Consider the following 24,791-nt stretch of genomic DNA (forward strand, 5'->3'; position numbering starts at 1 on the left):
ACATCGACATTCTAGGAATCAGCGAACTAAAATGGACTGGAATGGGTGAATTTAACTCAGATGACCATTATATCTACTACTGCGGGCAGGAATCCTCAGAAGAAATGGAGTAGCCATCATGGTCAATGAAAGAGTCTGAAATGCAGTACTTGGATGCAACCTCAAAAATGACAGAATGATCTCTGTTCGTCTCCAAGGCAAACCATTCAATATCACAGTTATCCAAGTCTATGCCCCAACCAGTAACACTGAAGAAACTGAAGCTGAACGGTTTTATGAAGACCTACAAGACCTTTTAGAACTAACACCCCCAAAAAATGTCCTTTTCATTACAGGAGATTGGAATGCAAAAGTAGGAAATCAAGAAACACCTGGAGTAACAGGCAAATTTGGCCTTGGAATGCAGAATGAAGCAGGGCAAAGACTAACAGTTTTGCCAGGAAAATGCACTGGTCATAGCAAACACCTTCTTCCAACAACACAAGAGAAGACTCTACACATGGACATCACCAGATGGTCAACACCGAAATCAGACTGATTATATTCTTTGCAGCCAAAGATGGAGAAGCTCTCTACAGTCAACAAAAACAAGACCAGGAGCTGACTGTGGCTCAGATCATGAACTCCTTATTACCAAATTCAGACTCAAATTGAAGAAAGCAGGGAAAACTGCTAGACCATTCAGGTATGACCTAAATCAAATCCCTTATGATTATACAGTGGAAGTGAGAAACAGATTTAAGGGCCTAGATCTGATAGATAGAGTGCCTGATCAACTATGGAATGAGGTTCATGACATTGTACAGGAGACTGGGATCAAGACCATCCCCATGGAAAAGAAATGCAAAAAAGCAAAATGGCTGTCTGGGGAGGCCTTACAAATAGCTGTGTAAAGAAGAGAGGCAAAAAGCAAAGGAAAAAAGGAAAAGATATAAGCATATGAATGCAGAGTTCCAAAGAATAGCAAGAAGAGATAAGAAATCCTTCCTCAGCGATCAGTGCAAAGAAATAGAGGAAAACAACAGAATCGGAAAGACTAGAGATCTCTTCAAGAAAATCGAAGATACCAAGGGAACATTTCATGCAAAGATGGGCTCAATAAAGGACAGAAGTGGTATGGACCTAACAGAAGCAGAAGATATTAAGAAGAGGTGGCAAGAATACACAGAAGAACTATACAAAAAAGAGCTTCACTACCCAGATAATCATGATGATGTGATCACTCATCTAGAGCCAGACATCTTGGAATGTGAAGTCAAGTGGGCTTTAGAAAGCATCACTACGAACAAAGCTAGTGGAGGTGATGGAATTCCAGTTGAACTCTTTAAAATCCTCAAAGATGATGCTGTGAAAGTGCTGCATTCAATATGCCAGCAAATTTGGAAAACTCAGCAGTGGTCACAGGACTGGAAAAGGTCAGTTTTCATTCCAATCCCAAAGAAAGGCAATGCCAAAGAATGCTCAAACTACCTCACAATTGCACTCATCTCACATGCTAGTAAAGTAATGCTCAAAATTCTCCAAGCCAGGCTTTAGCAATACGTGAACCGTGAACTCCCTGATGTTCAAGCTGGTTTTAGAAAAGGCAGAGGAACCAGAGATCAAATTGCCAACATCCGCTGGATCATGGAAAAAGCAAGAGAGTTCCAGAAAAACATCTATTTCTGCTTTATTGACTTTGCCAAAGCCTTTGACTGTGTGGATCACAATAAACTGTGGAAAATTCTGAGAGAGATGGGAATACCAGACCACCTGACCAGCCTCTTGAGAAATCTGTATTCAGGTCAGGAAGCAACAGCTAGAACTGGACATGGAACAACAGACTGGTTCCAAATAGGAAAAGGAGTACGTCAAGGCTGTATATTGTCACCCTGCTTATTTAATTTCTATGCAGAGTACATCATGAGAAATGCTGGACTGGAAGAAGCACAAGCTGGAATCAAGATTGCCGGGAGAAATATCAATAACCTCAGATATGCAGATGACACCACCCTTATGGCAGAAAGTGAAGAGGAGCTAAAAAGCCTCTTGATGAAAGTGAAAGAGGAGAGCGAAAAGTTGGCTTAAAGCTCAACATTTAGAAAACGAAGAGGGTTGGAGAAGGAAATGGCAACCCACTCCAGTACTCTTGCCTGGAAAATTCCATGGATTGAGGAGCCTGGTATGCTACAGTCCATGGTGTCGCAAAGGGTCGGACACGACTGAGCAACTTCACTTCACTTCACTTCATACTCATTTAACATGTAATATATTCATCATCATTATTATTCAGCATTTTGGTCATGTAGGCTAAAGATTCCCAACCTCTTTACCACCTTTTTATTATTCTTCCTCATGGTTTGAAAGCTTTATTCACCTCACAAATTTAATGAATAATTAATATCTTTTCCCTGAGTTGAATTAGAGAAATTCACCTACTATTTTAAAAATCTATAACATTTGTGATGTATACAGCCTTCAAATACATACATTGTCATTCTCCAAAATAAGGTAAATTTTGGGTTGCTTTCAAAAATATAAATTCTATATGAGATTTACTTTTTTGGCTTGTGGAAGCCTAGTTCCCTGAGCAGGGATTGAACCCTGGACCTTGGCAGTGAGAGTGCAGACTCCTTACCACTGGACCACCAGGGACCCCCTAAGGTTTACTTTTATAGAAATAAGTCTCACGTAAACCAATACTTTGATAAAGTTTTTTTCTGAGAACTATTTTTCAGCAAATTGGTCTACTTTCAGTTGGACCAGCCGCTAAGGAGCTTTTCTGTTTGAACTAGCCACACTAGCTCACCGGGGCTGAGGCTTTTCTGAAATCTTGAAAGGAGTTAGACCATTCCAGTTTCTACCAGTGCCACCAGCGCAACTTCAGGGAGGATCATTCACCCAGTGCAGCCTTGCGGAGCTCTGCTAACGTGCAGCCCAGGTTGAGAATAAGTGAATGGTGCCTCAGAATTGATTTCTGCTGTGACTGGCCGGTATGTTTGGCATGTCAGCCAGACCTGAGCTGTTTTCACCAGCTGCCTAGAGAATTCACCAAAATAATAGTACTGTGTACTATGTCCTTGCAAAAAAAAAATAAAAAAAAAAAAAAAAAGAAAACGAAGAGGGAAACAGTGTCAGACTTTATTTTTGGGGGCTCCAAAATCACTGCAGATGGTGACTGCAGCCATGAAATTAAAAGATGCTTACTCCTTGGAAGAAAACTTATGACCAACATAGACAGTATATTCAAAACCAGAGACATCACTTTGCCGACTAAGGTCCATCTAGTCAAGGCTATGGTTTTTCCTGTGGTCATGTATGGATGTGAGAGTAGGACTGTGAAGAAGGCTGAGTGCCGAAGAATTGATGCTTTTGAACTGTGGTGTTGGAGAAGACTCTTGAGAGTTCCTTGGACTGCAAGGAGATCCAACCAGTCCATTCTGAAGGAGATCAACCCTGGGATTTCTTTGGAAGGAATGATGCTAAAGCTGAAACTCCAGTACTTTGGCTACCTCATGCGAAGAGTTGACTCATTGGAAAAGACTCTGATGCTGGGAGGGGTTGGGGGCAGGAGGAGAAGGGGACGACTGAGGATGAGATGGCTGGATGGCATCACGGACTCGATGGACGTGATTTTGAGTGAACTCCGGGAGATGGTGATGGACATGGAGGCCTGGCGTGCTGCGATTCATGGGGTCGCAAAGAGTAGGACACGACTGAGCGACTGAACTGAACTGATCCTTTTAAGAACAAGGACTTTTAAGAATTTTTCACCAAATTATTATAATTGGTTTAGCAGTAATATGATGTTTATAGCAAAGATTCTAAAATATTTAGATATCTAATTACATATTTATTTACATTTTTAAAAACTGTTCTTTTAGATCTAAATTACAGCTGTATCAACTATGGCAAATAAACATGTATTCATTTCTTCAGTAATAATCTCTCAGTATCAAACTGAAGTGACAAAGAGTTGGGGGAAAATATTTTTAATCTGAGTTCTTCAGATTTCCCTGTACGTGGAGAATCTCATGAGATGGAAGAGATCTGCTGAATCACCAAGTCCAGCACTCAGTCTAGAACAAACTGAGCACTCAGCAAACCTATTTTTAATATCATTGATACTAGTCCAGTCTAAGCTCAATAAAAGGAAAAGCAAAAAGCACAAGATAATATCAAAGTACCAATCAAACGAAAATCAAAGCAAACAGCTGCTAAATGTCTCACAGAAGAGTGACTATTTTACTGAACCCATGAAGACCCACTTGGAAGTCTTCCATTAAACTGATGGCTTAATAACTTGTGGAATTATTCCATTTTAAAGATATTTTACTGCCTGAGAGAGGCAGAATATCAATACAGGCAGGGCTCTGACCTCATTTCCTCATTTTTCTATCCATTTCCAGAGACACGGAGTATAAAAGGAGTACAAAAATCACTCTACTGCATCATTCAGTTCTGAAGCCCTCTTTCAATACTGCAGTTCTTGTAGAGCAGAGAAACAATACAGTGCATAGAAAGAGCACTGGAGCACGAGATCTGGAGTCTGGCATCAGCCTGGCAATTAACGAGGTGCATATTCTTAGATGAATCACTTCATTTCCTACAACTATCAATATAAAACATCAGGGTTGGACTAAAAGTAATCATTTAAGATTCCTCAGGTTGTAAAATTCTCTGAGTAGTGATATAATGTTAAGATAATGAACGAACTGCTAGGATGCTGCATTTCATTGACAAGACAGAGTATTTTTATCAGCAGGAACCCTAAATGTGTCTGTTATTACTAAGGACTCTAACTCTGGAAAGATGTTATTTCTGAATCATGGGAGTCAAATCAGATTTAACACAGACAATATATTAGCACAGACAAAATATCTTCAAAAAAGGGATCTAATGACAATATGTTAAAAGATCTATACACAAATACTGAAAAATTTCAGCAATAGTGAAAAAAGCATCTTGAGAAATATACAGAAAAAAATTTCATTCATTCTGAAACTGTCTCTCTCTCTATATGCTCAAGTAAAAATGTCTGTATCTCTCTCACAGACACAGAACAGAATCAAACTGCCTTACATCTAGAAATCTACTAAACTATGCATTTTATTGAGGTAGCACATAAATGCAAAATATTAGAGCACAGCATTTACAGTGGCTCTGGGCTTTTACAGGTTTCATGCATCACTGTGTAGCCTTGCAGAGAACACTTAACCAACCCCAGTGAGTGGTTACGTTATGAGACAATGGGTGCCAAGCACTGGTACCTTCTGATACTTAGTGGCTGCTCAATAATTATTCAATCACAATTATTGATACCTTCTGTTTCTTTTTCAGTCTTTTTTTCTCTTTCTTCTTCTCTAAAAATTGTTCCCAAGGGGTCAGTTTATCCTTTCCTTCCAATTTGTTTTTGACCATCTCTTCTGCACTTTCTTTAAGGCCTATAAGGGAAAATACAAATAGTTTAGTTTAAAATGTTATATCTTCACTCACTTAAAGATGTAATTAACCAAAAAGGATTATTTTAATATATTTACTAGAGAAATAAGAAAAAATGCAATACTCCAATGTCACAGAGTAATGTAGTATCAACTTACATCAGAGCTATTTACTAAAAACAAACAACTATAAACCTAACCAAACCAAAATAGATAAACTAACCAACCCAGCAGCTAAATATATGGTCAAGCTACTAAAGAAAACTCCTTTACTTAGGCTCAAACTGTATTTCTTGGTATGTAATTTAACCACTTGAGACTCTAAAGGCAACTGTCTTTAACACAGTTATTTCTACTTGCTTCTGTTGCCCAAGTAAAAGCTTATATTCCCTGGAAACTATAGGTGAGTAACAAAAATTGATTACTAAGGCAATCTCTGTGGAAATACCCCAGGAGGAAAGAATTCTTGTAATTTCTTATCAAGCACTCATTCAGTGAGTACACATCTTTAAGATCAAAAGGGCCATCAAGTTCAGATTCCACTTTGTATGGTTTAAGTTCTTTCAGTGATGTTATTTGCTTGTATAGGATTCTTGCTCCTTATATTCTGCGGTTCCTGAAATGTTTCTCAGTGGCTAATGCAATAGCTAGAGAGGGATGAGAAGAAAGAAAAAGCCCCAAGGCTGATCTATCAGTTCATGAAAACCTTACTACTGCCACAGTAAAGGAAATATAATGACTGTGTGACCTTTGATAAAACAAATGTTTATTTTGGAGTATTTTTGGAAGATCATGTTCAGTTTGGAAAGAGGGGTCTTTAATATTTGGAGAACACAAAATCCATTACAAAATTAATGGAATGATTTGAGAGACAAGGTCAATCCAGATCATCTTCCCAGATACATTCTAAATTCTAAGAAAGTGAAAACCATTCTAAGGATATAATTCCCTTCTTCCCTGATGAGTATACTGAGACTGAGGATATTCAGCAACCTGCCTAAGAACACAGAATAAGGAAGCTATATACAGCTAGACTTTTAACTCCTAATTATCCTCTGTACTATTACCAGATCCATCTAAAATGCTCGTTTGATCGAGAATAAAGAAACGTATAGTCCATGAGTAAAATCTAAAGCTTTGGGTCTCAGGTTCCTTATCTGCAAAGTGCAGCTGGGCTGGATCAGAAGCATACAACTTCCTCCTCCCACATACACTGTTTTTCCTCTTAAAGAAAATATCTGGTAAAAGTCCAAATGCACAAAAGAACTGAAAGCCATACTTTGGGTCCTAAGCCCCAAAGAATAGCATGAAACAGCTGGAACAGATGATTTCAAAGATCCCCTCTTTGGCTTATAAACCAAGACTTAATCTCTAAATTTCTATAACTTAGAAAAGCATTAAGGTATATGCATACTCCTTGGAAGGAAAGTTATGGCCAACCTAGATAGCATATTAAAAAGCAGAGATATTACTTTGCCAACAAAGGTCCGTCTAGTCAAGGCTATGGTTTTTCCAGTAGTCATGTATGGATGTGAGAGTTGGACCGTGAAGAAAGCTGAGTGCCAAAGAATTGATGCTTTTGAACTGTGGTGTTGAAGACTCTTGAGAGTCCCTTGGACTGCAAGGAGATCCAACCAGTTCATTCTAAAGGAGATCAGTCCTGGGTGTTCTTTGGAAGGAATGATGCTTAAAGCTGAAACTCCAGTACTTTGGCCACCTCACGCGAAGAGCTGACTCACTGGAAAAGACTCTGATGCTGGGAGGGATTAGGGGCAGGAAGAAAAGGAGACGACAGCGGATGAGATGGCTGGATGGCATCACCGACTCGATGGATGTGAGTCTGAGTGAACTCCGGGAGTTGGTGATGGACAGGGAAGCCTGGCATGCTGCAGTTCATGGGGTCGCAAAGAGTCGGACACGACTGAGCGACTGAACTGAACTGATACTCAAGGTTACTTAGATTAGTTTTTACGACACACTACTGCTACATGTCTGATTTATGAGAATACTCTGATTTATGGGATGCCAAATTAGAAACTCAACTCTCAATTCAAAAATGTTTCTTGTAAGAAAAACATAGTTCACTTTACTAAGCAGTTTTTAGGAGAAATGTGAACTGTAGAAAACATGTCCAGATCTCTGACTGAAGCAACAGATACAAAGCACCTTAGGAAATGTAAACACTGGTACTCACTTGGGAAAAAGCAACAAATCCTGACAAAACAAGTTGGTTTCAAATAGGAAATAAAATAATTTATATATTATGCCTGTGGGTCAGCACACAGTCCAGTCAAATTCTAAATGCATAGTACTGTTATATGTTTAAATAATAATCTTTAAGGTATTCTACTACAGTTTCCTCAAACATGAAGACAGATTTTACTATTCCAAAATACTAAATTAAGCAATACATTTAGAGTCCCCCACCCCACCAAAATGTCTTCTATGGTTAATTTTAATCCTCGAAACATAAACTTTATTCCTATCTAGGCATGATGTTAAGAAACGTGTTTCTTTCACACGACCAGACCACTGGTTTAATGGGTCTCAATCTCTAAGAACTACTCCAACGTGATGACTGGGTCCTGACATTTTTTGGGGGACGTGCATGGATATCCTTATAATTTGATAAGAACTATGGAATCTCTCTCTGAAACACTGTACTAGAAAAACTTGTATACAATATTCAAAAGTTTATAGATCTTCAACGCTCATTTCTGTGGAAGGACCCAAAGGGTCTCAGGCAAACAGCATTACGGGACAACAGAGGTCTTGAGGAAGGCGGGAGTCTGTCTCCCAACTTCAAGACTTACTGGTCCTGACATTTGTAGGCGCTACATGAAGGTTTCTTATTTCAGTATGACTGTCATTTTGGACCAGATAATTCTATTGTGAAGGACTATCCTGTGCATTGTAGGATGTTAATCAATGTATCTGGTCTATCACACTAGTTGCCAGTAGCTCCAGTCACGAAAATCAAAAATTTCTCCAGAATTGCCAGTGTCCTCTTGGGGAGAAAAATGTCAACTCAGTGGTTCTGAGTTGAGAACCACTGTTCTTGACAATGATTAGAAGTCACTTCTGAAAAGAAGGGCTGTATTTCAATATTTGTCTCACATAAACTATGTATTATTTTATTTGGTACTTGATTACAACAATGTCTTTCCTACTTTAGCAATTTCAACTGAGTATGCCTTTTCTTTCAACCAGAACAAAGGCAGCTAAAGTCACCTTCTTTTGTATTCCATAATATTTAGCATAGCGCCAGACACATAGTAAGTACTTAATAAGCACTTAATTGATCTGTCTTGAAGAAAGAATTCTTATTGTAAGCCAAGTGTTTGATCTTTCATGTTTGGAACATAGTCTTTCCAACAGAAAATGAATCAAAACTTTAGGATCTAAATAAATGGCCTTCATCCCCAAGTTGTTCATGAATTTTTTTTTTTTTTAAGGAACTAAAGCTCTAGAATAATTCATGAAATATCATTCTTGGGAAATATTTTTCTGGTATTTATTTTGTTTATAACAATAAAGAAATAGCATCTTCGGTTAAATCCAGTCTGAAATTTTTTGCTTGGCTCTCACTTAATACACCAAAATAGCAGAATGACAAACACATTGCAATGAATTAATACACCACCACGATAACTTAAAAATGCTTTGTTCTTGCTGTCATCATGAGGTCATTTAAATCTCTTTGCCACAGATCACAGCTGTTTATATTCTAAATTCTTAAAAATATGCCCATCCCAGAAGCCTCTTGGCATAAGCACAAGAACATTCTTCGAACAGTTTTAGCCTCATTTGAGAGCAGCCACTATGACTGAAAAACAACTTCATTATAAATGTCTAGTTTTGTGCAAGTTTGTTTTTTAAAAATTTTAAGCATATAGTCAAGGGCTGTTGAATTAGTGAAAAATAACATCAATAATCCTACAAATAAGAGGTGAGAAACTCTTTAAAACCAACCATGAACACAGATGACTCTATTTTAACAATAATAATTTAAGTGCAATTTATTCAGAATTATCTTGGCAGTTTGCATACACACAAAAATACTTTCAAATATTCTTTCAAAAGCCACTAAAATAAGAATATACATTTCTTCTGACCTAGCTCATTTCAAATTTTGAAAAGTCTTCAAAGGGCAGGACATGAATAACAACTTATAACAACTCAACTAAGTACTATAGTTGGTTTTATTTATAAAAATAAAATATTTTAAGATTTCTGATATAGGCTGAAACTGGCACTTTTAAAAAATGTATGTGAGAACTCAGGATCCACTGAAAATATTTATGAACACTTATGGTTCAATCTTTATTTATGTATGTTGTATGTTTAAAAGAGGCCATGGTAATACTCAATTCCAAAAGTAGCTTCTAAAATGTAACTAACTACCATCACCAACTGAACTTCCAACAAGGAATTCACTCTGGGTGTAAGGGTTTTCAGAGGAAAATAACCAACAATGCCCTGAGGAACACTGACATCAAAAATACCCCTTCAAACTGGTCAGTTTTCTCCAATGGTGAGGGGAGAGAGAGATTTACTTATCCTTTAAGTATATCGTATATGCAAAACTACAAATCTTTATAATGAGAAAGATGAAGATTTGAAGTGTTTTCAACTTGGTTCAAGATTTGTTTTAGTTGTTTAGAACATTGTTCACAATTTGGTTCATAATCTGAACTTCTGTAACTTTTTTTCCTAAACTCTTACAGTATATATTCTTTTATTCTGCTCTATTTAACACAGTTGCAACTTTATGTTTATTTGTGTGAACTATTATTAATGGCTATCTCCCTTACTAGGTTGCAAGCTCCATGATGGCAGAGGCTGCAGCTTGCTTTTTTTTTTTAACCCCAACAAAGGTAACCCTATGCTAGTGGAGGGCCTACTACATAGCACATGCTCTGGTGAATGAATGCAAGCGCAACTGAAGGGATACATAAGCCAAATTTGTTCCCAACCTTACAGACAGGGAGCAGTAATTCATGAAATTAGAAAGTAAAATAACAACTAGCTCTGGGAACAATAGTAAATAACAGAATTTAACAATCAGCCAGACAGAGTCAACAAAAGCTCTCTGTATGCACTTAACACTGTCAGAATACCGTTACATCTACTACATGGAAACAACACAGACAGTTATGATGAAGAGAAGAGAGTAGTAGAGGTAAGCTACTTCGACTGGGAAGGCTTCTCACGTAACACTCGATTTTTCTGTTTCTCCTAAAAACAGTCAATGAGGTATTCAAAGAAGACATTCCAAAATATGCACTAAATGAATAGACGTTAAGGCTTTTCATTGTTGTTCACTGTCCAGAAGCCATTTCAGTGGGTAGCAACTGGTTTACATTTGCCTTGAATTTGAGTTTATCATCCTCTACCCTCTTCTGAAACCCTTTCTACTCTCCCATAAGAAGGATGTCTTCCATTTGCAAGTATATTCATTTCACTGTGAACTGAGCTGTCCCTGCTTCTTAGAATCAAATGTTCTTACAAAGCTGACTTCAAATACAAGACATTTGGGCTTCATTAGGAAGCTATTGTTTCCTGTATTTGTCTGTACTTTATGTGTATGTTGTCTTTGCCTTTCAAGTAGCTTGTGATCATAATGTACATAATAGCAAGCTGTCCTTAATACTCACAGAGTAAAACTCTGGCCAAGTCTGATGAAGCCATTCTGTTCTTTAATTTGTGGCAAAGAAGACTGAAGAACTACTTTTCTATTGTCACTTTTTATACATAATGTTTACAGACAAGGTAGAAAATAAATGAAAACTTAAATGAATGGCTAAGACATAAGGAAGCTAAGGGAATTTTTTGGAATCTAGTCAAAATAAGAAAGCTCAAAGAGAAATGTTTAACTAGCTTAGAAGTAGGGATTTTCCTTGGGGACATACACTAATCTGCTCTGGTTCAGCATGGATCTTGGGTTTTAATGGGCTGCTAGCCAAGGAGGCAGGGGACTGAGTTTGGAACTCAAACTGATTGCAGGTCTCAGCAGAGACCACCACCACGAGGCCAGGGTCCTTTAGGAGATGATGCTCCTCCTCCAACAGTTTAGAAGGAATACACGCCTTTCTTGGCTTTGGCCACGGGCAGAACAAAAGAAGTAGAAACATATTTTCTCCCTCAGAGAATTTATAACCACAGGCCCACAGATCCATGGGTTTGTGGCTAGGATTCACACTATTTGTGTGGCTCCAAAACCCTAATCCAAAAATTTGGTTTCAATTGGTCCAGGATTGGGAGTGCCCTTAGGTACCTGGCAAATACTCTCTAAAAGAAGCATGTTTTTTTGACTCAGGCCTCTGAGAATTCCCATAGGTAAAGAAAGATCCAAGAACAATGAGATCATAATCAAAATTCAATACGAACCAGAGTAAACTGAAACAAAATAAGTCAGACCTACAAAGACTAAAGATTTTGGAATTATAAAAAATAAAATGTCAGCACATTTTAGAGAAACAAAAGAAATTAAAAGGTAAGATTATTAAAGGTATAACACAGATTAGAGGAAGGAAAAAACTTCTAGAAATGAAAAACAACTAAAATTATAAAGTCAACCAAGATAAACAGCAGACCGAGGTAAAGAAAAAATTAATGAACTGAAAGAAAGAACTGAAGAAATTACCTAGCAAGCTGCAGAGCAGACTCAAAGGTATGGAAGCCATGAGTTAGATTCAGAATGAGAACGCACCACACAAATCAAATGGGATTCTCAGAAGGAGAAAATAAAGATGACGGATAGGTAATATTTTAAGAGAAAAGGGCTAAGAAGTTTTTGGAATGTTTAAATGAATGGGGAGTTATTGATCTTCAGAATTCTGGTTATCCAATTCATTCTAAGCAAGATTAAAGCTACCAAGCAAAAAATGACCTAGATATATACCATAGTGAAACTCTAGAATATGAAAGTATTTTAAAAGCCAGGGACAAAGACAGCACTGTGGAATAAGGTCAACTCTTTCCATGACAGGGTTCAGAAGTGGGCCCCTGGGCTCTGGGATTAAAACAGTATATTCTTTAGTTACACTGGCCTCAGTTGTAAAGGCCTCCTCACATCAAGAGGAGTCAAGGCGAAGCCTTGAATATAAGGTAAATATGCCCCTCCCTAGAAAAGGATTAAGAGGTTGGCATATAGTCAAAGCTATGGTTTTTCCAGTAATCATGTATGGATGTGAGAGCTGGACAATAAAAAAGGCTAAGCACTGAAGAATTGATGCCTTCAAACTGTGGTGTTGGAGAAGACTCTTGAGAGTCCCTTGGACTGCAAGGACATCAAACCAGTCAATCCTAAAGGAAATCAACCCTGAATATTCATTGGAAGGCCTGATGCTGAAGCTTCACCACCTGATGCAAAGAGCCGACTCATTGGAAAAAGCCCTGATGATGGGAAAGATTGAAGGCAGGAGAAGGGGACAACAGAGGATGAGATGTTTGGATGGCATCACTGACTTGATGGACATGAGTTTGAGCAAACTCCAGGAGATGGTGAAGGACAGGGAAGCCTGGCCTGCTGCAGTCCAAGGGGTTGCAAACAGTCAGACATGACTGAGCAATAGAACAACAAGGCTGGTGCATCCATGGCAACAGCAGATACTCTTCCCTCCCTAATTCTCATCAGTCACAGCCTCACCACAGTCTATTCTCAGAAGTTATCCACACACCCACTCGTCTGTCACAGCTGCCTCTCCCTTCAGTTCTCTATCACCGAGTTCTCCGGAATTCACGGTACATCATCAGCAAAACCCCAACCACTGTATCTCTGAACGCTTTCTGCATCTTCTTGCTCTAACTGAAACCTGGCTCTCTCCTGAAGGGTCTGCACAAGGCAGCACGTTCAAGCACTTGCTGCTTATGGTGGTGGGGGCATCTGGTTTCTTCACAGAGCAGTCAGCCTAGGGCAAGGGTGGGTGTATGAATCAGTAAAGCTCTCTATCCAGTTTTAGAAAGTGTTAGTGGCCCAGGGTTAGGCAGAGTAACTTACTGACCAATAAATCAGGGACCCAATCAATAGATCCTTACAGGTTTGAAACTCTGGTACCTGACAGAGGTGGTATGTCTAAGTTCTGGGGGTAAGGAGAGATTTATTCTATAAAAAAAATTAAAAGGATCTGCCATGCTGAAGAAGTTGAAATTGAATTTCTACGTTATAGCATTAAAAAAAAAATCAACTCTTGATAAATCAAGCACTTAAAAGTAAAAAATCAGTCCCAAATGATACAAATCCACCCTTCACACCAATGTTAATACACCTAAGAGCTTTACCACAGAATTCAGTCATTTAAAGAATCTAATTCGATGGTTTTTAGTCCATTCAAAGTTATATGCAGCCATCACCACAATCAATTTTAGAACATTTAATTCTTCTCAAAAAGGAACCTTTCTTTCTTCAGGTTCCATCAGGTTGAAGTGTTCAAGTCCCTCCCTTCAGGTTGAAGCGTTCAAGACACTTCAACACTGCCCACCCCTCAACCACTTAGCTCTATGGTTTGTGCTGGATATTCAATATAAAATCTGTGCCATTTTGTGATTGGCTTCTTTCACTTAGCATAATACTTTCAAGGTTCATTTATTTTATAGCATGCATCAGCACTTCATTCTTTATATGTACCCATACTTTTTAGAAATATTTAATAAATGAGATAAAAACATATACAACAGAGAGCAAAGGAGTGAATGCTGAAATCTGGACGATGGTTATTCTTAGGCAATGAGAAGCAGGAGAGAGCAAATGGATGGATTTAAGTTGTTGCAAAATTCTAGTTTTTGTAGTGTTTTCACTTATTATTTACTAAAAATAAACAAAAGAAAGTCATGCTGGATCAATGATAAGAGTGTCCTAATCCAAAGACTGTAATTAATGAACTCACATGAACTAGAGATTCATAAGAATAAAAGGACACATTTAGTACATTTGCCTATACCACTTTTGTTCTGCAAAGAACTTTATAGAGGAAATAAAAAGGAAAATCACCAACTAGAAAAAGTTATGTGCAAAATATGCCACTGATAAAAGATGAGCCCAAAATATAGGAGAACGCCAAATACAGGAAGAACTCCTAAGAATCACTAAAGCACCAAGAACACTACACTAAAAATGGTATCAAAAGATATGAATAGGTATTTCACAGGTAAGAAAGCAGGAAAAAAATATTTTTTTCATTAGTAATGAGGCAAATGTCTGAGCAATCCTTTAAAAACATGTCAGGCCATATCATCTCCATTTCCCATTGTCTTTCTAGTACAAGCTAAAGATCATCAGAGGCCCTTTGTGATCCGGCCACCTCTCTGCCCTCACCTTCTACTACTATCCACTCCCTGGCTCATTCTGCCTCATTATTCCTGAACAAATCAGAAATGCGTTCCCCTCAGGGTTTTTGCATTTATTGCTTCCTCTGCCTGAAATGTCCTTTCCCAGGATAACACATAAGGTACAACATACTTCCCATTAGCTCTTTATACAAATGTCATTTTCTCAATGAAGCCTTCCCTGACTGTCCTGTTCACATTGCTACCCACTCCCACCCCTGAACTTCCCATGTCCTATCCAGGTCTTATCCTTTTGCTTCCACAGCCCTTAATCATCATCTGATTATTTTACCCATTTATTAGTTTACTAATTCCGTTCCTCCCTGCTCTCCCTCAATGCACACACTAAAATGGAGGACTCCACAAACGCCTAGATCTTTGTCTGTTTTGTTTAGTGCTATTAGAGAAGAGTTTGGCACACACAGCAAGAGCTCAACTAATTTTTGAGCCTAACACACAAATTAAAACCATAATGAAACACCATTACTTATATACTCAATTGAAAAAAAATCACCCGACAATTACCATTTAACAGTGAGGATACAGAGCTGTGCAAACTCATACTACCAGTCAGAGTAAAATGCTATAAGCACCTATGAAAACAATCCAGCATGACCTTGTTAAGGTAATTGTGAGTATGCTATACAACCAAGAAATCTGACACATATCCAAGAAGTTCTATATATACCTTGGTGACAAGTCCAAGAATATTCACAAAGACACTGCTTATAAGAGCAAAATACCACAATAGCCAGCAACAGAACAGATGTGATATATCCATAAAGGAATTCTATGCAGCAGTGAAAATTAATGGACCATGTCCTCACATATGGATTATTGATAACTCTCAAAAATAAAATGTTAATAGCAAAAAGAAACGACAGAAGAATACACAGAGGATGCTTTCATAAACTTCAAAATTAATAAAACTAAATAAAGACTTTAGGATACATGCATGAGTGGTAAAGCTATCATATAGAAAAGGGGAATGGTTAACATGGAATGTAGTTTCACATTTTCTTCTGGGAGAAGCAGGAGGGTGTAACAGGGACTGCAGACATTGGTGATGTTCTTTCTTAAGCTAGATACACAGGTATTCATTTAATTTTTTTCCTTTAAACTGTATATATACACTGTGTTTACCTTTTGTGTCTATGTTCTTCTTCCCCACAATAAAGTGTAAAAAAAAAAGGGTGTGTGTGTGTGAATGTTCACTCTTTGACAACTATGTGCTAATAAACACTTTCACTAACCTTTGTCATTCAATTCCCATCAAAATTATAGGTCCTTAAACTCAGATCTTCTGATGTAAGCCCTCTGTGCTCTTTCCACGATCACAGTAAACTACTAACGTTATCCTAAACTTCATTATAAGAAGGTCCCTATCCATACACTTTTTAAAAAATTCCACCTATAAACTAATGGCCTGAAACTTAGCTGTCTGTTTTCCTCCCTGGGAGAGACTAGAGAAGCTACTAACATAATGGCATTTCGAGGCTGCAGTACAACCAAAATAGCATTTCTAAATCAATTAAACCAAAAAACCCCGTCTTTAAGAAAAATGAAAAGAAATGAAAAGCACTTTGGCCTCACTAGCATTTAACTAGCTAGATTTTTCTTGCTGCTACACTCTTAAGAATTTTCTTCTACCTTTACTGGGATAAGTTTATATAAGTAAACTGTAATTCGGACCAGACTACTGTTAAAAAGACTTCCCAAATAACTATTAGTAAAGCAGGGTATTGCCAATCTTTTTCCTATGATGATAGATACATAAAATAATGCTGTACGGCACAATGGAGTAAACAGGAGACAATCAGAGGAGGAAACGCAGCTGGAGTCTCTGGTTGGCCTCAAGGAGAAAGGGATCAATCCTTGGGCAAATCAGAAACTCACAGGTGGTATGCTGGGTGGAATCTCTGAAGCAGAGTATCATTTAAGGTTTACTCTTTCAACATTTCTAATATTTGCAATTACCCCAGATCTTATTTCACTGGCAATGTCCTCTACTGCAACACTGAAAAAATCATAGAATAAGAGTTAACAGAGAATGAAAGTAACATTAAAATTTAGAAAATTTAGGACTTCGATTTATATCCATGGCTGTTTTTATAAGCGAGCGTTGTTGCAATTTGTAGGGATTCTCTATTGACAGAAATCTACTAATTTAAGACAGGTCAAGCATTCTTTGTGTCCCAAAAGATATCAGAATTTTGGAACACTAACAACATGTATGCCTAGAAACCTGTAGTATTCAACAGCAAATACGCAAAAGCTTTCCCTTGCCCTTTTTTTTTTTTTTGAAACCTTCAGAACAGGTTACTAAACAGAAGAAGGCTTCTCAGAAGACAGGCTTCTTAGACATTGTCATACATGTGATCCTGGCCATGGACCAAAATGTTCGCTCATGCTGAGAAGTCTGTGCTTCTGGCTCAAAATTATGCATACAAATAAATTACTTTAAAAATATTTTTAAATCTCTCTATGCTTCCACAGAAAGAAGGAATAACAGTAACCTACAGTGAAATATACTTTATGACCATCTAAGCTGACGATGCTTAGGTCTTGGTGAATTGTGGTGAAGACCGTCGAGAGTCCCTTGGATTGCAAGGAGATCAAATCAGTCAATCCTAAAGGAAATCAACCCTAAATATTCATTGGAAGGACTGATGCTGAAGTTCCAATATTCTGACCACCTGACGTGAAGAGCCGATGCACTGGAAAAGACTCTCATGCTGGGAAAGATTGACGGCAGGAGGAAGAAGGGGTCACAGAGGATGAGACGGCTGGACGGCATCCAGCCCATCAGTGGATGAACTGGATAAGCAAAGTGTATGCACACACACACACGCCATGGGATAGTATTCAGCCTTAAGAAGGAAAGAAAGAAATTCAGACTTATACCACAGCACGGATGAACCTTGAGGACATTCTGCTAACTGAAATAAGCCAGTGACAGAAAGATAAATACTTTAGGATTCCATTTATATGAGATATTTACAGGAGCCAAAATCAGAGAGACAGAAAGTAGAATGGTGGTTTTCAGGGGTTGGGGGATGGCCAATGAAGAGTTGTTTAATGGATATAGAGATGTAGTTTCATAAATGCTTCTGGAAATGGATGGTCATGATGGCTGCACAACAGTATGACTGTTCTTAATACCACTGCACTATACCCTTAAAATGCACCTAAGATGGTAAAGCTTATGCTATGTGTATTTTATCACAAAAAAATTGGGGAAAAAACCGAATGTGTTAAAGTAGTGTAAGGATATATGGCTTTTCAGTTTTAGGGGGACCAAAAAAAAAAAAAAAGATGAGCAATAATGAAACTGCTGAAAGCAGTCTGAGTGAATTCTGTCAAAATAACATATGGAACATGTGTGAGAAAAATGACAGTTTGCTAGCCAGGCAGTTAGGATATAGAATGATGATGTGGGACAACCTCAAACAGAAAAAGCAAAAGCTCTGCTTTCAAGACCAAAGAATTCACAACTTCAAACAAATCAGCATAGCTGTGGGAAAACAATACATGAAACACACTCTCTGCTCTTGAATCAACTTCAGGCAGATTGTAAATCTAAGGCAAAGTCCAAAAAAGTACTACTGTCTGGAAGCTGTGGCTGCAGATGCAAATGGCGCAACTGACGTGATACACATGCAGAGACGGAAGGACCACATGAAGAGCAACGGCCTAGGCGCTGGCAACCAGAGGCCCTTATTGACTTACATACTTAACTGGGATCCTAAAACAGCAGACCAGTTCACCTAAAACTTCTAAACGTATGAGAATCTTGAGCACTTTCTGAAAATAGTGTTATTATAAAAATATCTTCAGTTTTGCTTTAGATTTTTTTTTAAAGCTTCCTGGAAAAGTTAAAAAAAAATTAAATCTCAACAGAGAAAATTATCTTTAAAATAACCCAGGAAATTCTAAGAAATTTACTGGCAACTCTATGGAGAAAATGTGCTAGCATTGTTCTTTTAGATAACTCTAGCTGCTTCTCATTTTTACGACACATTCCACAAATGATTCAAATGTTTATTGGTTTTTTTTTCCCCTTTTTGCACAGTAAGAAGTTTCAGCTTATTACCTTACAAGGCCCTTACAGTCAATCTGTTAACTGGATGATTTACAGAAGGAGTGTACACCTAAGTTTTAAAATCTGAGCCATCAACTAGCTGTGGCCAAGTAACAACAGTACACTGCAAACTGGTTTCCTCCCCCTGACCAAAATATGAAGCAAAATGCAAACTCTTTTCAGCTTATTTGAAGTTCAGTTTTCCATTTAATGCTCTCCTCTACAATGAACTCAAAATTTTAAACATCTGATTATTTTAAAAGTTTTGACCAAAAAACCATTTTTTTGTGACTATCTCAAATAATGGATATACACATAGCCAAAAGTAAATAGTGAACAGATTTTGAGAAGTATGAAATTAAACTGTTTGAAGCTGGGCTGCCTAGTAAAATGGATGCCCAACTAATTCAAAAACATTTTATTTCTAAATAAAGAATGAATAATACCATGGTCACAGTCTGTTTACACTTCCCATTGGGTCACTGAATACAAAAAGGGAGACAGGATAAAGATGGGGAAAAGGAAATACAAATGATAAAGAACAGATACCAGAAACAAACATTTATGCTGTACACCTTAAACTCACAAAGTAACATATGTCTATTATATCTCAATAAAGTTGGGAAAAAACCCAAGTCAGATCTCACTGCTCCTTAGCTCAAACACTCCAATTGCTTCTCATCTCACTCGGTGAAGACATCAAGGCCTAAAACTGGCCTGCAAGCCCTTCTGACTTGGCCCTGTCACCTCTCTGACCGCATCCACTGTTCTCTCCTTCACGCCCTCCCTGCGGTCACACTGCTCTCGCTGTGCTCCTCAAACACAATATATAAGCCACAGCTTCAAAGCCAGTCACTTGTCACCCCTCTGCTTGCACACTCTCCTCTCACGGTTCACCCTCTGACCTCTACTTCCTTTTGCTGCTGTTCAGTTGCTCAGTCATTCTTGACTCTTTGTGACCCCATGGTATGTAGCCCACCAGGCTCCTCTGTCTATGGAATTTTCCAGGCAAGAAATATTGGAGTGGGTTGCCATTTCCTTCTCCAAAGGATCTTCCCAACCAAAGGATCAAACCTGTGTCTCCTGCACTGGCCAGCGGATTCTTCACTGCGGAACCACCTGGGAAGGCTTCTACTTTCTAAATATTTTCCTACTAAAGACTTATCTGTCTCCCCTTAACCAGAATATAAGCTTTAAGAAGTCAAGGATTTGTTATGTTTTGCTCATACAAATGGTATCTAGAATGGTTCTTGGCATAAGTATTTGAAGGAAAGCTTAGGCACTGAAAGATGCTGAATAGAAAAAAGACTAGATGTCCTTTCACCAGTGTCCATTAATCAGCAGGTAACTAAGAAACAGAGGACATTTAATCATACTAATCTCCTTTAGGGATTCCCAGGTGGCTCAGTGGTAAAGACTCCCCCTGTCAACGCAAGAGATGCAGAAACACAGGTTCCATCCCTTGTTTGGGAAGACTGAAGGATGAAATGTCAACCCACTTCACTATTTCTTGCCTACAAAATTCCATAGACAGAGGCGCCTGGCGGGCTACAGTCCATGGGGCTGCAAAGAGTCGGACATGACTCGTTACTGAGCACACACACACACCTAGTCTTGCAAACATCTATTTCCCTGTCAACCTAGGCCAAATAAAAGTGAATGCTTAGCAACAGGTGAGCTATATACTGGCTTCCCAGGTGGCTCGGTGGTAAAGAAGCTGCCTGCCAATGCAACATACATGAGTTTGATCCCTGGGTCGCGAAGATACCTTGGAGAAGGAAATGGCACCTGGGACTCGCCAGTATTCTTGCCTGGGAAATCCCACGGACAGAGGTGCCTGGCAGGCTACAGGCACCTGGGGTTGCAAAAAAGTTGGACATGACTCAGCAATTAAACAACAGTAACAATCTCCTTTAAGATGATAGAGAAAGAAACATGTCATTATGAACACGTCTGTTCATATTCTGGATGAAATGTTAAAGGTCAAAATATACAGCTTGCATTATCTACAGCAAAAAATTATCACACAGATTAACTGAACTATTAATACAGGAGAGGTTATTATATATTTATGAGATAAAACTCATTATGCTTCACTTTTACGTATATCACAAATTCCCCAATGAGGCAAGTTCATTAACGAAGGCTCAATATGCTAATTACATGTGTCACCTTCTCTGCTCATCAAAATGAGTCAGATAGGATACTTTTCTATTAATAGCAACACAATGAGATGGGAAACAACACCCCACATCAAAACAATGAATTACAGCTTTTCTTAAAAATCTTATAATTTAACATTTTAAATTATTTATAACATTAATAACATCCTCTCACATCCATGAGGAACTAAAATATCAACAGAAAGAATAGTTCATTCTAGTTATTACACCCATGTACCTGTTATTTGCCTCTCGTTATACTTACTCTTAAGGAATTAAAACTCCTAACGTTACTATACTGCATGCGTGCTAAGTCAACTCAGTTGTGTCCAACTCTTTGCAACCCTATGCACCGTAGCGCACCATGCTCCTCTGTCCATGGGATTCTCCAGGCAAGAATACTGGAGGGGGATGCCATGCCCTACTCCAGGGGATCTTCCTGACCTAGGGGTTGAACCTGCATGTCTTACGTCTCCTGCATTGACATGTAGGTTCTTTACCACTAGCACTACCTGGGAAGCCCACTATATTGTGCAATCCAATGTAAAAAGACAGGAAGTTTAAACAGTCTAAATTTTTTTTTAAGTCAAGCTAAGACATCACCAGATGGTCAACACCGACATCAGATTGATTATATTCTCTGCAGCAAAAGATGGAGAAGCTCTCTACAGTCAACAAAAACAAGACCAGGAGCTGACTGTGGCTCAGATCATGAACTCCTTATTACCAAATTCAGACTGAAATTGAAGAAAGTAGGGAAAACCGCTAGACCATTCAGGTATGACCTCAATCAAATCCCTTATGATTATACAGTGGAAGCGAGAAATAGATTTAAGGGCCTAGATCTGATAGATAGAGTGCCTGATCAACTATGGAATGAGGTTCATGACATTGTACAGGAGACAGGGATCAAGACCATCCCCATGGAAAAGAAATGCAAAAAAGCAAAATGGCTGTCTGGGGAGGCCTTCCAAATAGAAGGCTGTGAAAAGAAGCAAAGCGAAAAGCAAAGGAGAAAAGGAAATATATAAGCATCTGAATGCAGAGTTCCAAAGAATAGCAAGAAGAGATAAGAAAGCCTTCTTCAGCAATCAATGCAAAGAAATAGAGGCAAACAACAGAATGGGAAAGACTAGAGATCTCTTCAAGAAAATTTGAGATACCAAGGGAATATTTCATGTAAGGATGGGCTTGATAAAGGACAGAAGTGGTATGGACCTAACAGAAGCAGAAGATATTAAGAAGAGGTGGCAAGAATACACAGAAGAACTATACAAAAAAGAGCTTCACTACCCAGATAATCATGATGATGTGATCACTCATCTAGAGCCAGACATCTTGGAATGTGAAGTCAAGTGGGCTTTAGAAAGCATCACTACGAACAAAGCTAGTGGAGGTGATGGAATTCCAGTTGAACTCTTTAAAATCCTCAAAGATGATGCTGTGAAAGTGCTGCATTCAATATGCCAGCAAATTTGGAAAACTCAGCAGTGGTCACAGGACTGGAAAAGGTCAGTTTTCATTCCAATCCCAAAGAAAGGCAATGCCAAAGAATGCTCAAACTACCTCACAATTGCACTCATCTCACATGCTAGTAAAGTAATGCTCAAAATTCTCCAAGCCAGGCTTCAGCAATACATGAACTGTGAACTTCCTGATGTTCAAGCTGGTTTTAGAAAAGGCAAAGGAACAAGAGATCAAATTGCCAATATCCGCTGGATCATGGAAAAAGCAAGAGAGTTCCAGAAAAAACATCTATTTATGCTTTATTGACTATATCAAAGCCTTTGACTGTGTGGATCACAATAAACTGTGGAAAATTCTGAGAGAGATGGGAATACCAGACCACCTGACCTGCTTCTTGAGAAATCTGTATGCAGGCCAGGAAGCAACAGTTAGAACTGGACATGAAACAACAGACTGGTTCCAAATAAGAAAAGGAGTACGTCAAGGCTGTATATTGTCATCCTGCTTATTTAACTTCTATGCAGAGTACACCATGAGAAACACTGGACTGGAAGAAACACAAGCTGGAATCAAGATTGCCAGGAGAAATATCAAGAACCTCAGATATGCAGATGATACCACCCTTATGGCAGAAAGTGGAGAGGAGCTAAAAAGCCTCTTGATGAAAGTGAAAGAGGAGAGTGAAAAAGTTGGCTTAAAGCTCAACATTCAGAAAACGAAGATTATGGCATCTGGTCCCATCACTTCATGGGAAATAGATGGGGAAACAGTGTCAGACTTTATTTTTGGGGGCTCCAAAATCACTGCAGATGGTGACTGCAGCCATGAAATTAAAAGACGCTTACTCCTTGGAAGAAAACTTATGACCAACATGGATAGCATATTCAAAAGCAGAGACATTACTTTGCCGACTAAGGTCTGGCTAGTCAAGGCTATGGTTTTTCCTGTGGTCATGTATGGATGTGAGAGTTGGACTGTGAAGAAAGCTGAGCGCCGAAGAATTGATGCTTTTGAACTGTGGTGTTGGAGAAGACTCTTGAGAGTCCCTTGGACTGCAAGGAGATCCAACCAGTCCATTCTGAAGGAGATCAACCCTGGGATTTCTTTGAAGGAATGATGCTAAAGCTGAAACTCCAGTACTTTGGCCCCCTCATGCGAAGAGTTGACTCATTGGAAAAGACTCTGATGCTGGGAGGGATTGGGGGCAGGAGGAGAAGGGGACGACAGAGGATGAGATGGCTGGATGGCATCACTGACTCAATGGACGCGACTCTGAGTGAACTCCAGGATTTGGTGATGGACAGGGAGGCCTGGCGTGCTGCGATTCATGGGGTCGCAAAGAGTCGGACACGACTGAGCGACTGAACTGAACTGAAGCCATAGTTCAACAAGTGTTAATGATTATTAAGAGTACTTGTTATTTTTCTAAAGAGTTTAATACTTGGGAAATTCAAGTCACAGAAAAACTGATGTGCGATAAAGTACAATCTTATACTGACCCTCTGTGGTTTACTGAAGTATAACATCAAAAAAGTTCCGTGGTTCAGGGTAATTGTTACCGGGAACATACATTCCTTAAGACACAAATTCAACAAAATACACCTATGACATGAATAGTACTCTGTACTATGAAAGTACATTTATAATACCTCGTTAAGCCAGAAAGGTATTATTAGCCCCACTTTCCAAATAAGTAAACAGAGATCCTGAAAGAGAAGTTCATTTATCTCATCTAACATGTCAGTGAGTAACAGACCCCTTACCTTCACACACACACAGAAAGTGCACACACTTACTCGTGTGCACAACCACACCAAGGATCTACAGGTTAATAATACCCTATATGGGGCCTTCAAAAAATACTGTGGTTAAAGACTTTAAAAAAACGCATTATATAGCAGAATATCAATTTTCCTTCGTTCAACTAAGAGCAAAAATTATATTGTGAATGTTGATGATAATTCCATGAACCTGGCACTTTCATCATTGTTGAAGGCACTAAAAACTGGTACAACCCCTTTGGAAAGCATTTGGTAATAATCTCAAGACACAAAAAGTGTCTGTGTCCTTTTCTAGTAATTCTATTTCTGGGAAGCTATCCTATGAAAACAATTCAAAATATGGAAAAAGCTATAGATTATTTATAACATTCTAGATCCTTGGCATCTGAGATTTAAATTTGAGGCTTGGACACTGGTAGTTTCAGCAGCTTGTGAGAGAACCACAGGTTGATCCACAGCATATGTCAAGTTGCTATGTGAGTGAGGAAGTCATGTTACTGACTGGCGAGTGAGCCTGACTGCCAGCATTAGCTTCTCTCCTTGTGGTCTCTGC

General features: G+C 38.6%; 1 protein-coding gene across 4 annotated transcripts in view; it reads right to left on the bottom strand.

The window, feature by feature from the left end:
* The window catches only part of ESF1 (ESF1 nucleolar pre-rRNA processing protein homolog), a 63,175-nt gene that overhangs the window by 16,687 nt on the left and 21,697 nt on the right, over positions 1-24,791 (bottom strand). For all 4 annotated transcript variants that reach the window (XM_069547104.1, XM_069547106.1, XM_069547105.1 and 1 more), the window contains exon 10: positions 5,302-5,423. In XM_069547104.1, coding sequence (XP_069403205.1) covers positions 5,302-5,423 — 122 coding nt within the window. The remainder of the gene's footprint in view (positions 1-5,301; positions 5,424-24,791) is intronic.

The sequence above is a fragment of the Ovis canadensis genome, chromosome 13, assembly GCF_042477335.2.
Source record: "Ovis canadensis isolate MfBH-ARS-UI-01 breed Bighorn chromosome 13, ARS-UI_OviCan_v2, whole genome shotgun sequence".
Lineage (NCBI taxonomy): Eukaryota > Metazoa > Chordata > Mammalia > Artiodactyla > Bovidae > Ovis > Ovis canadensis.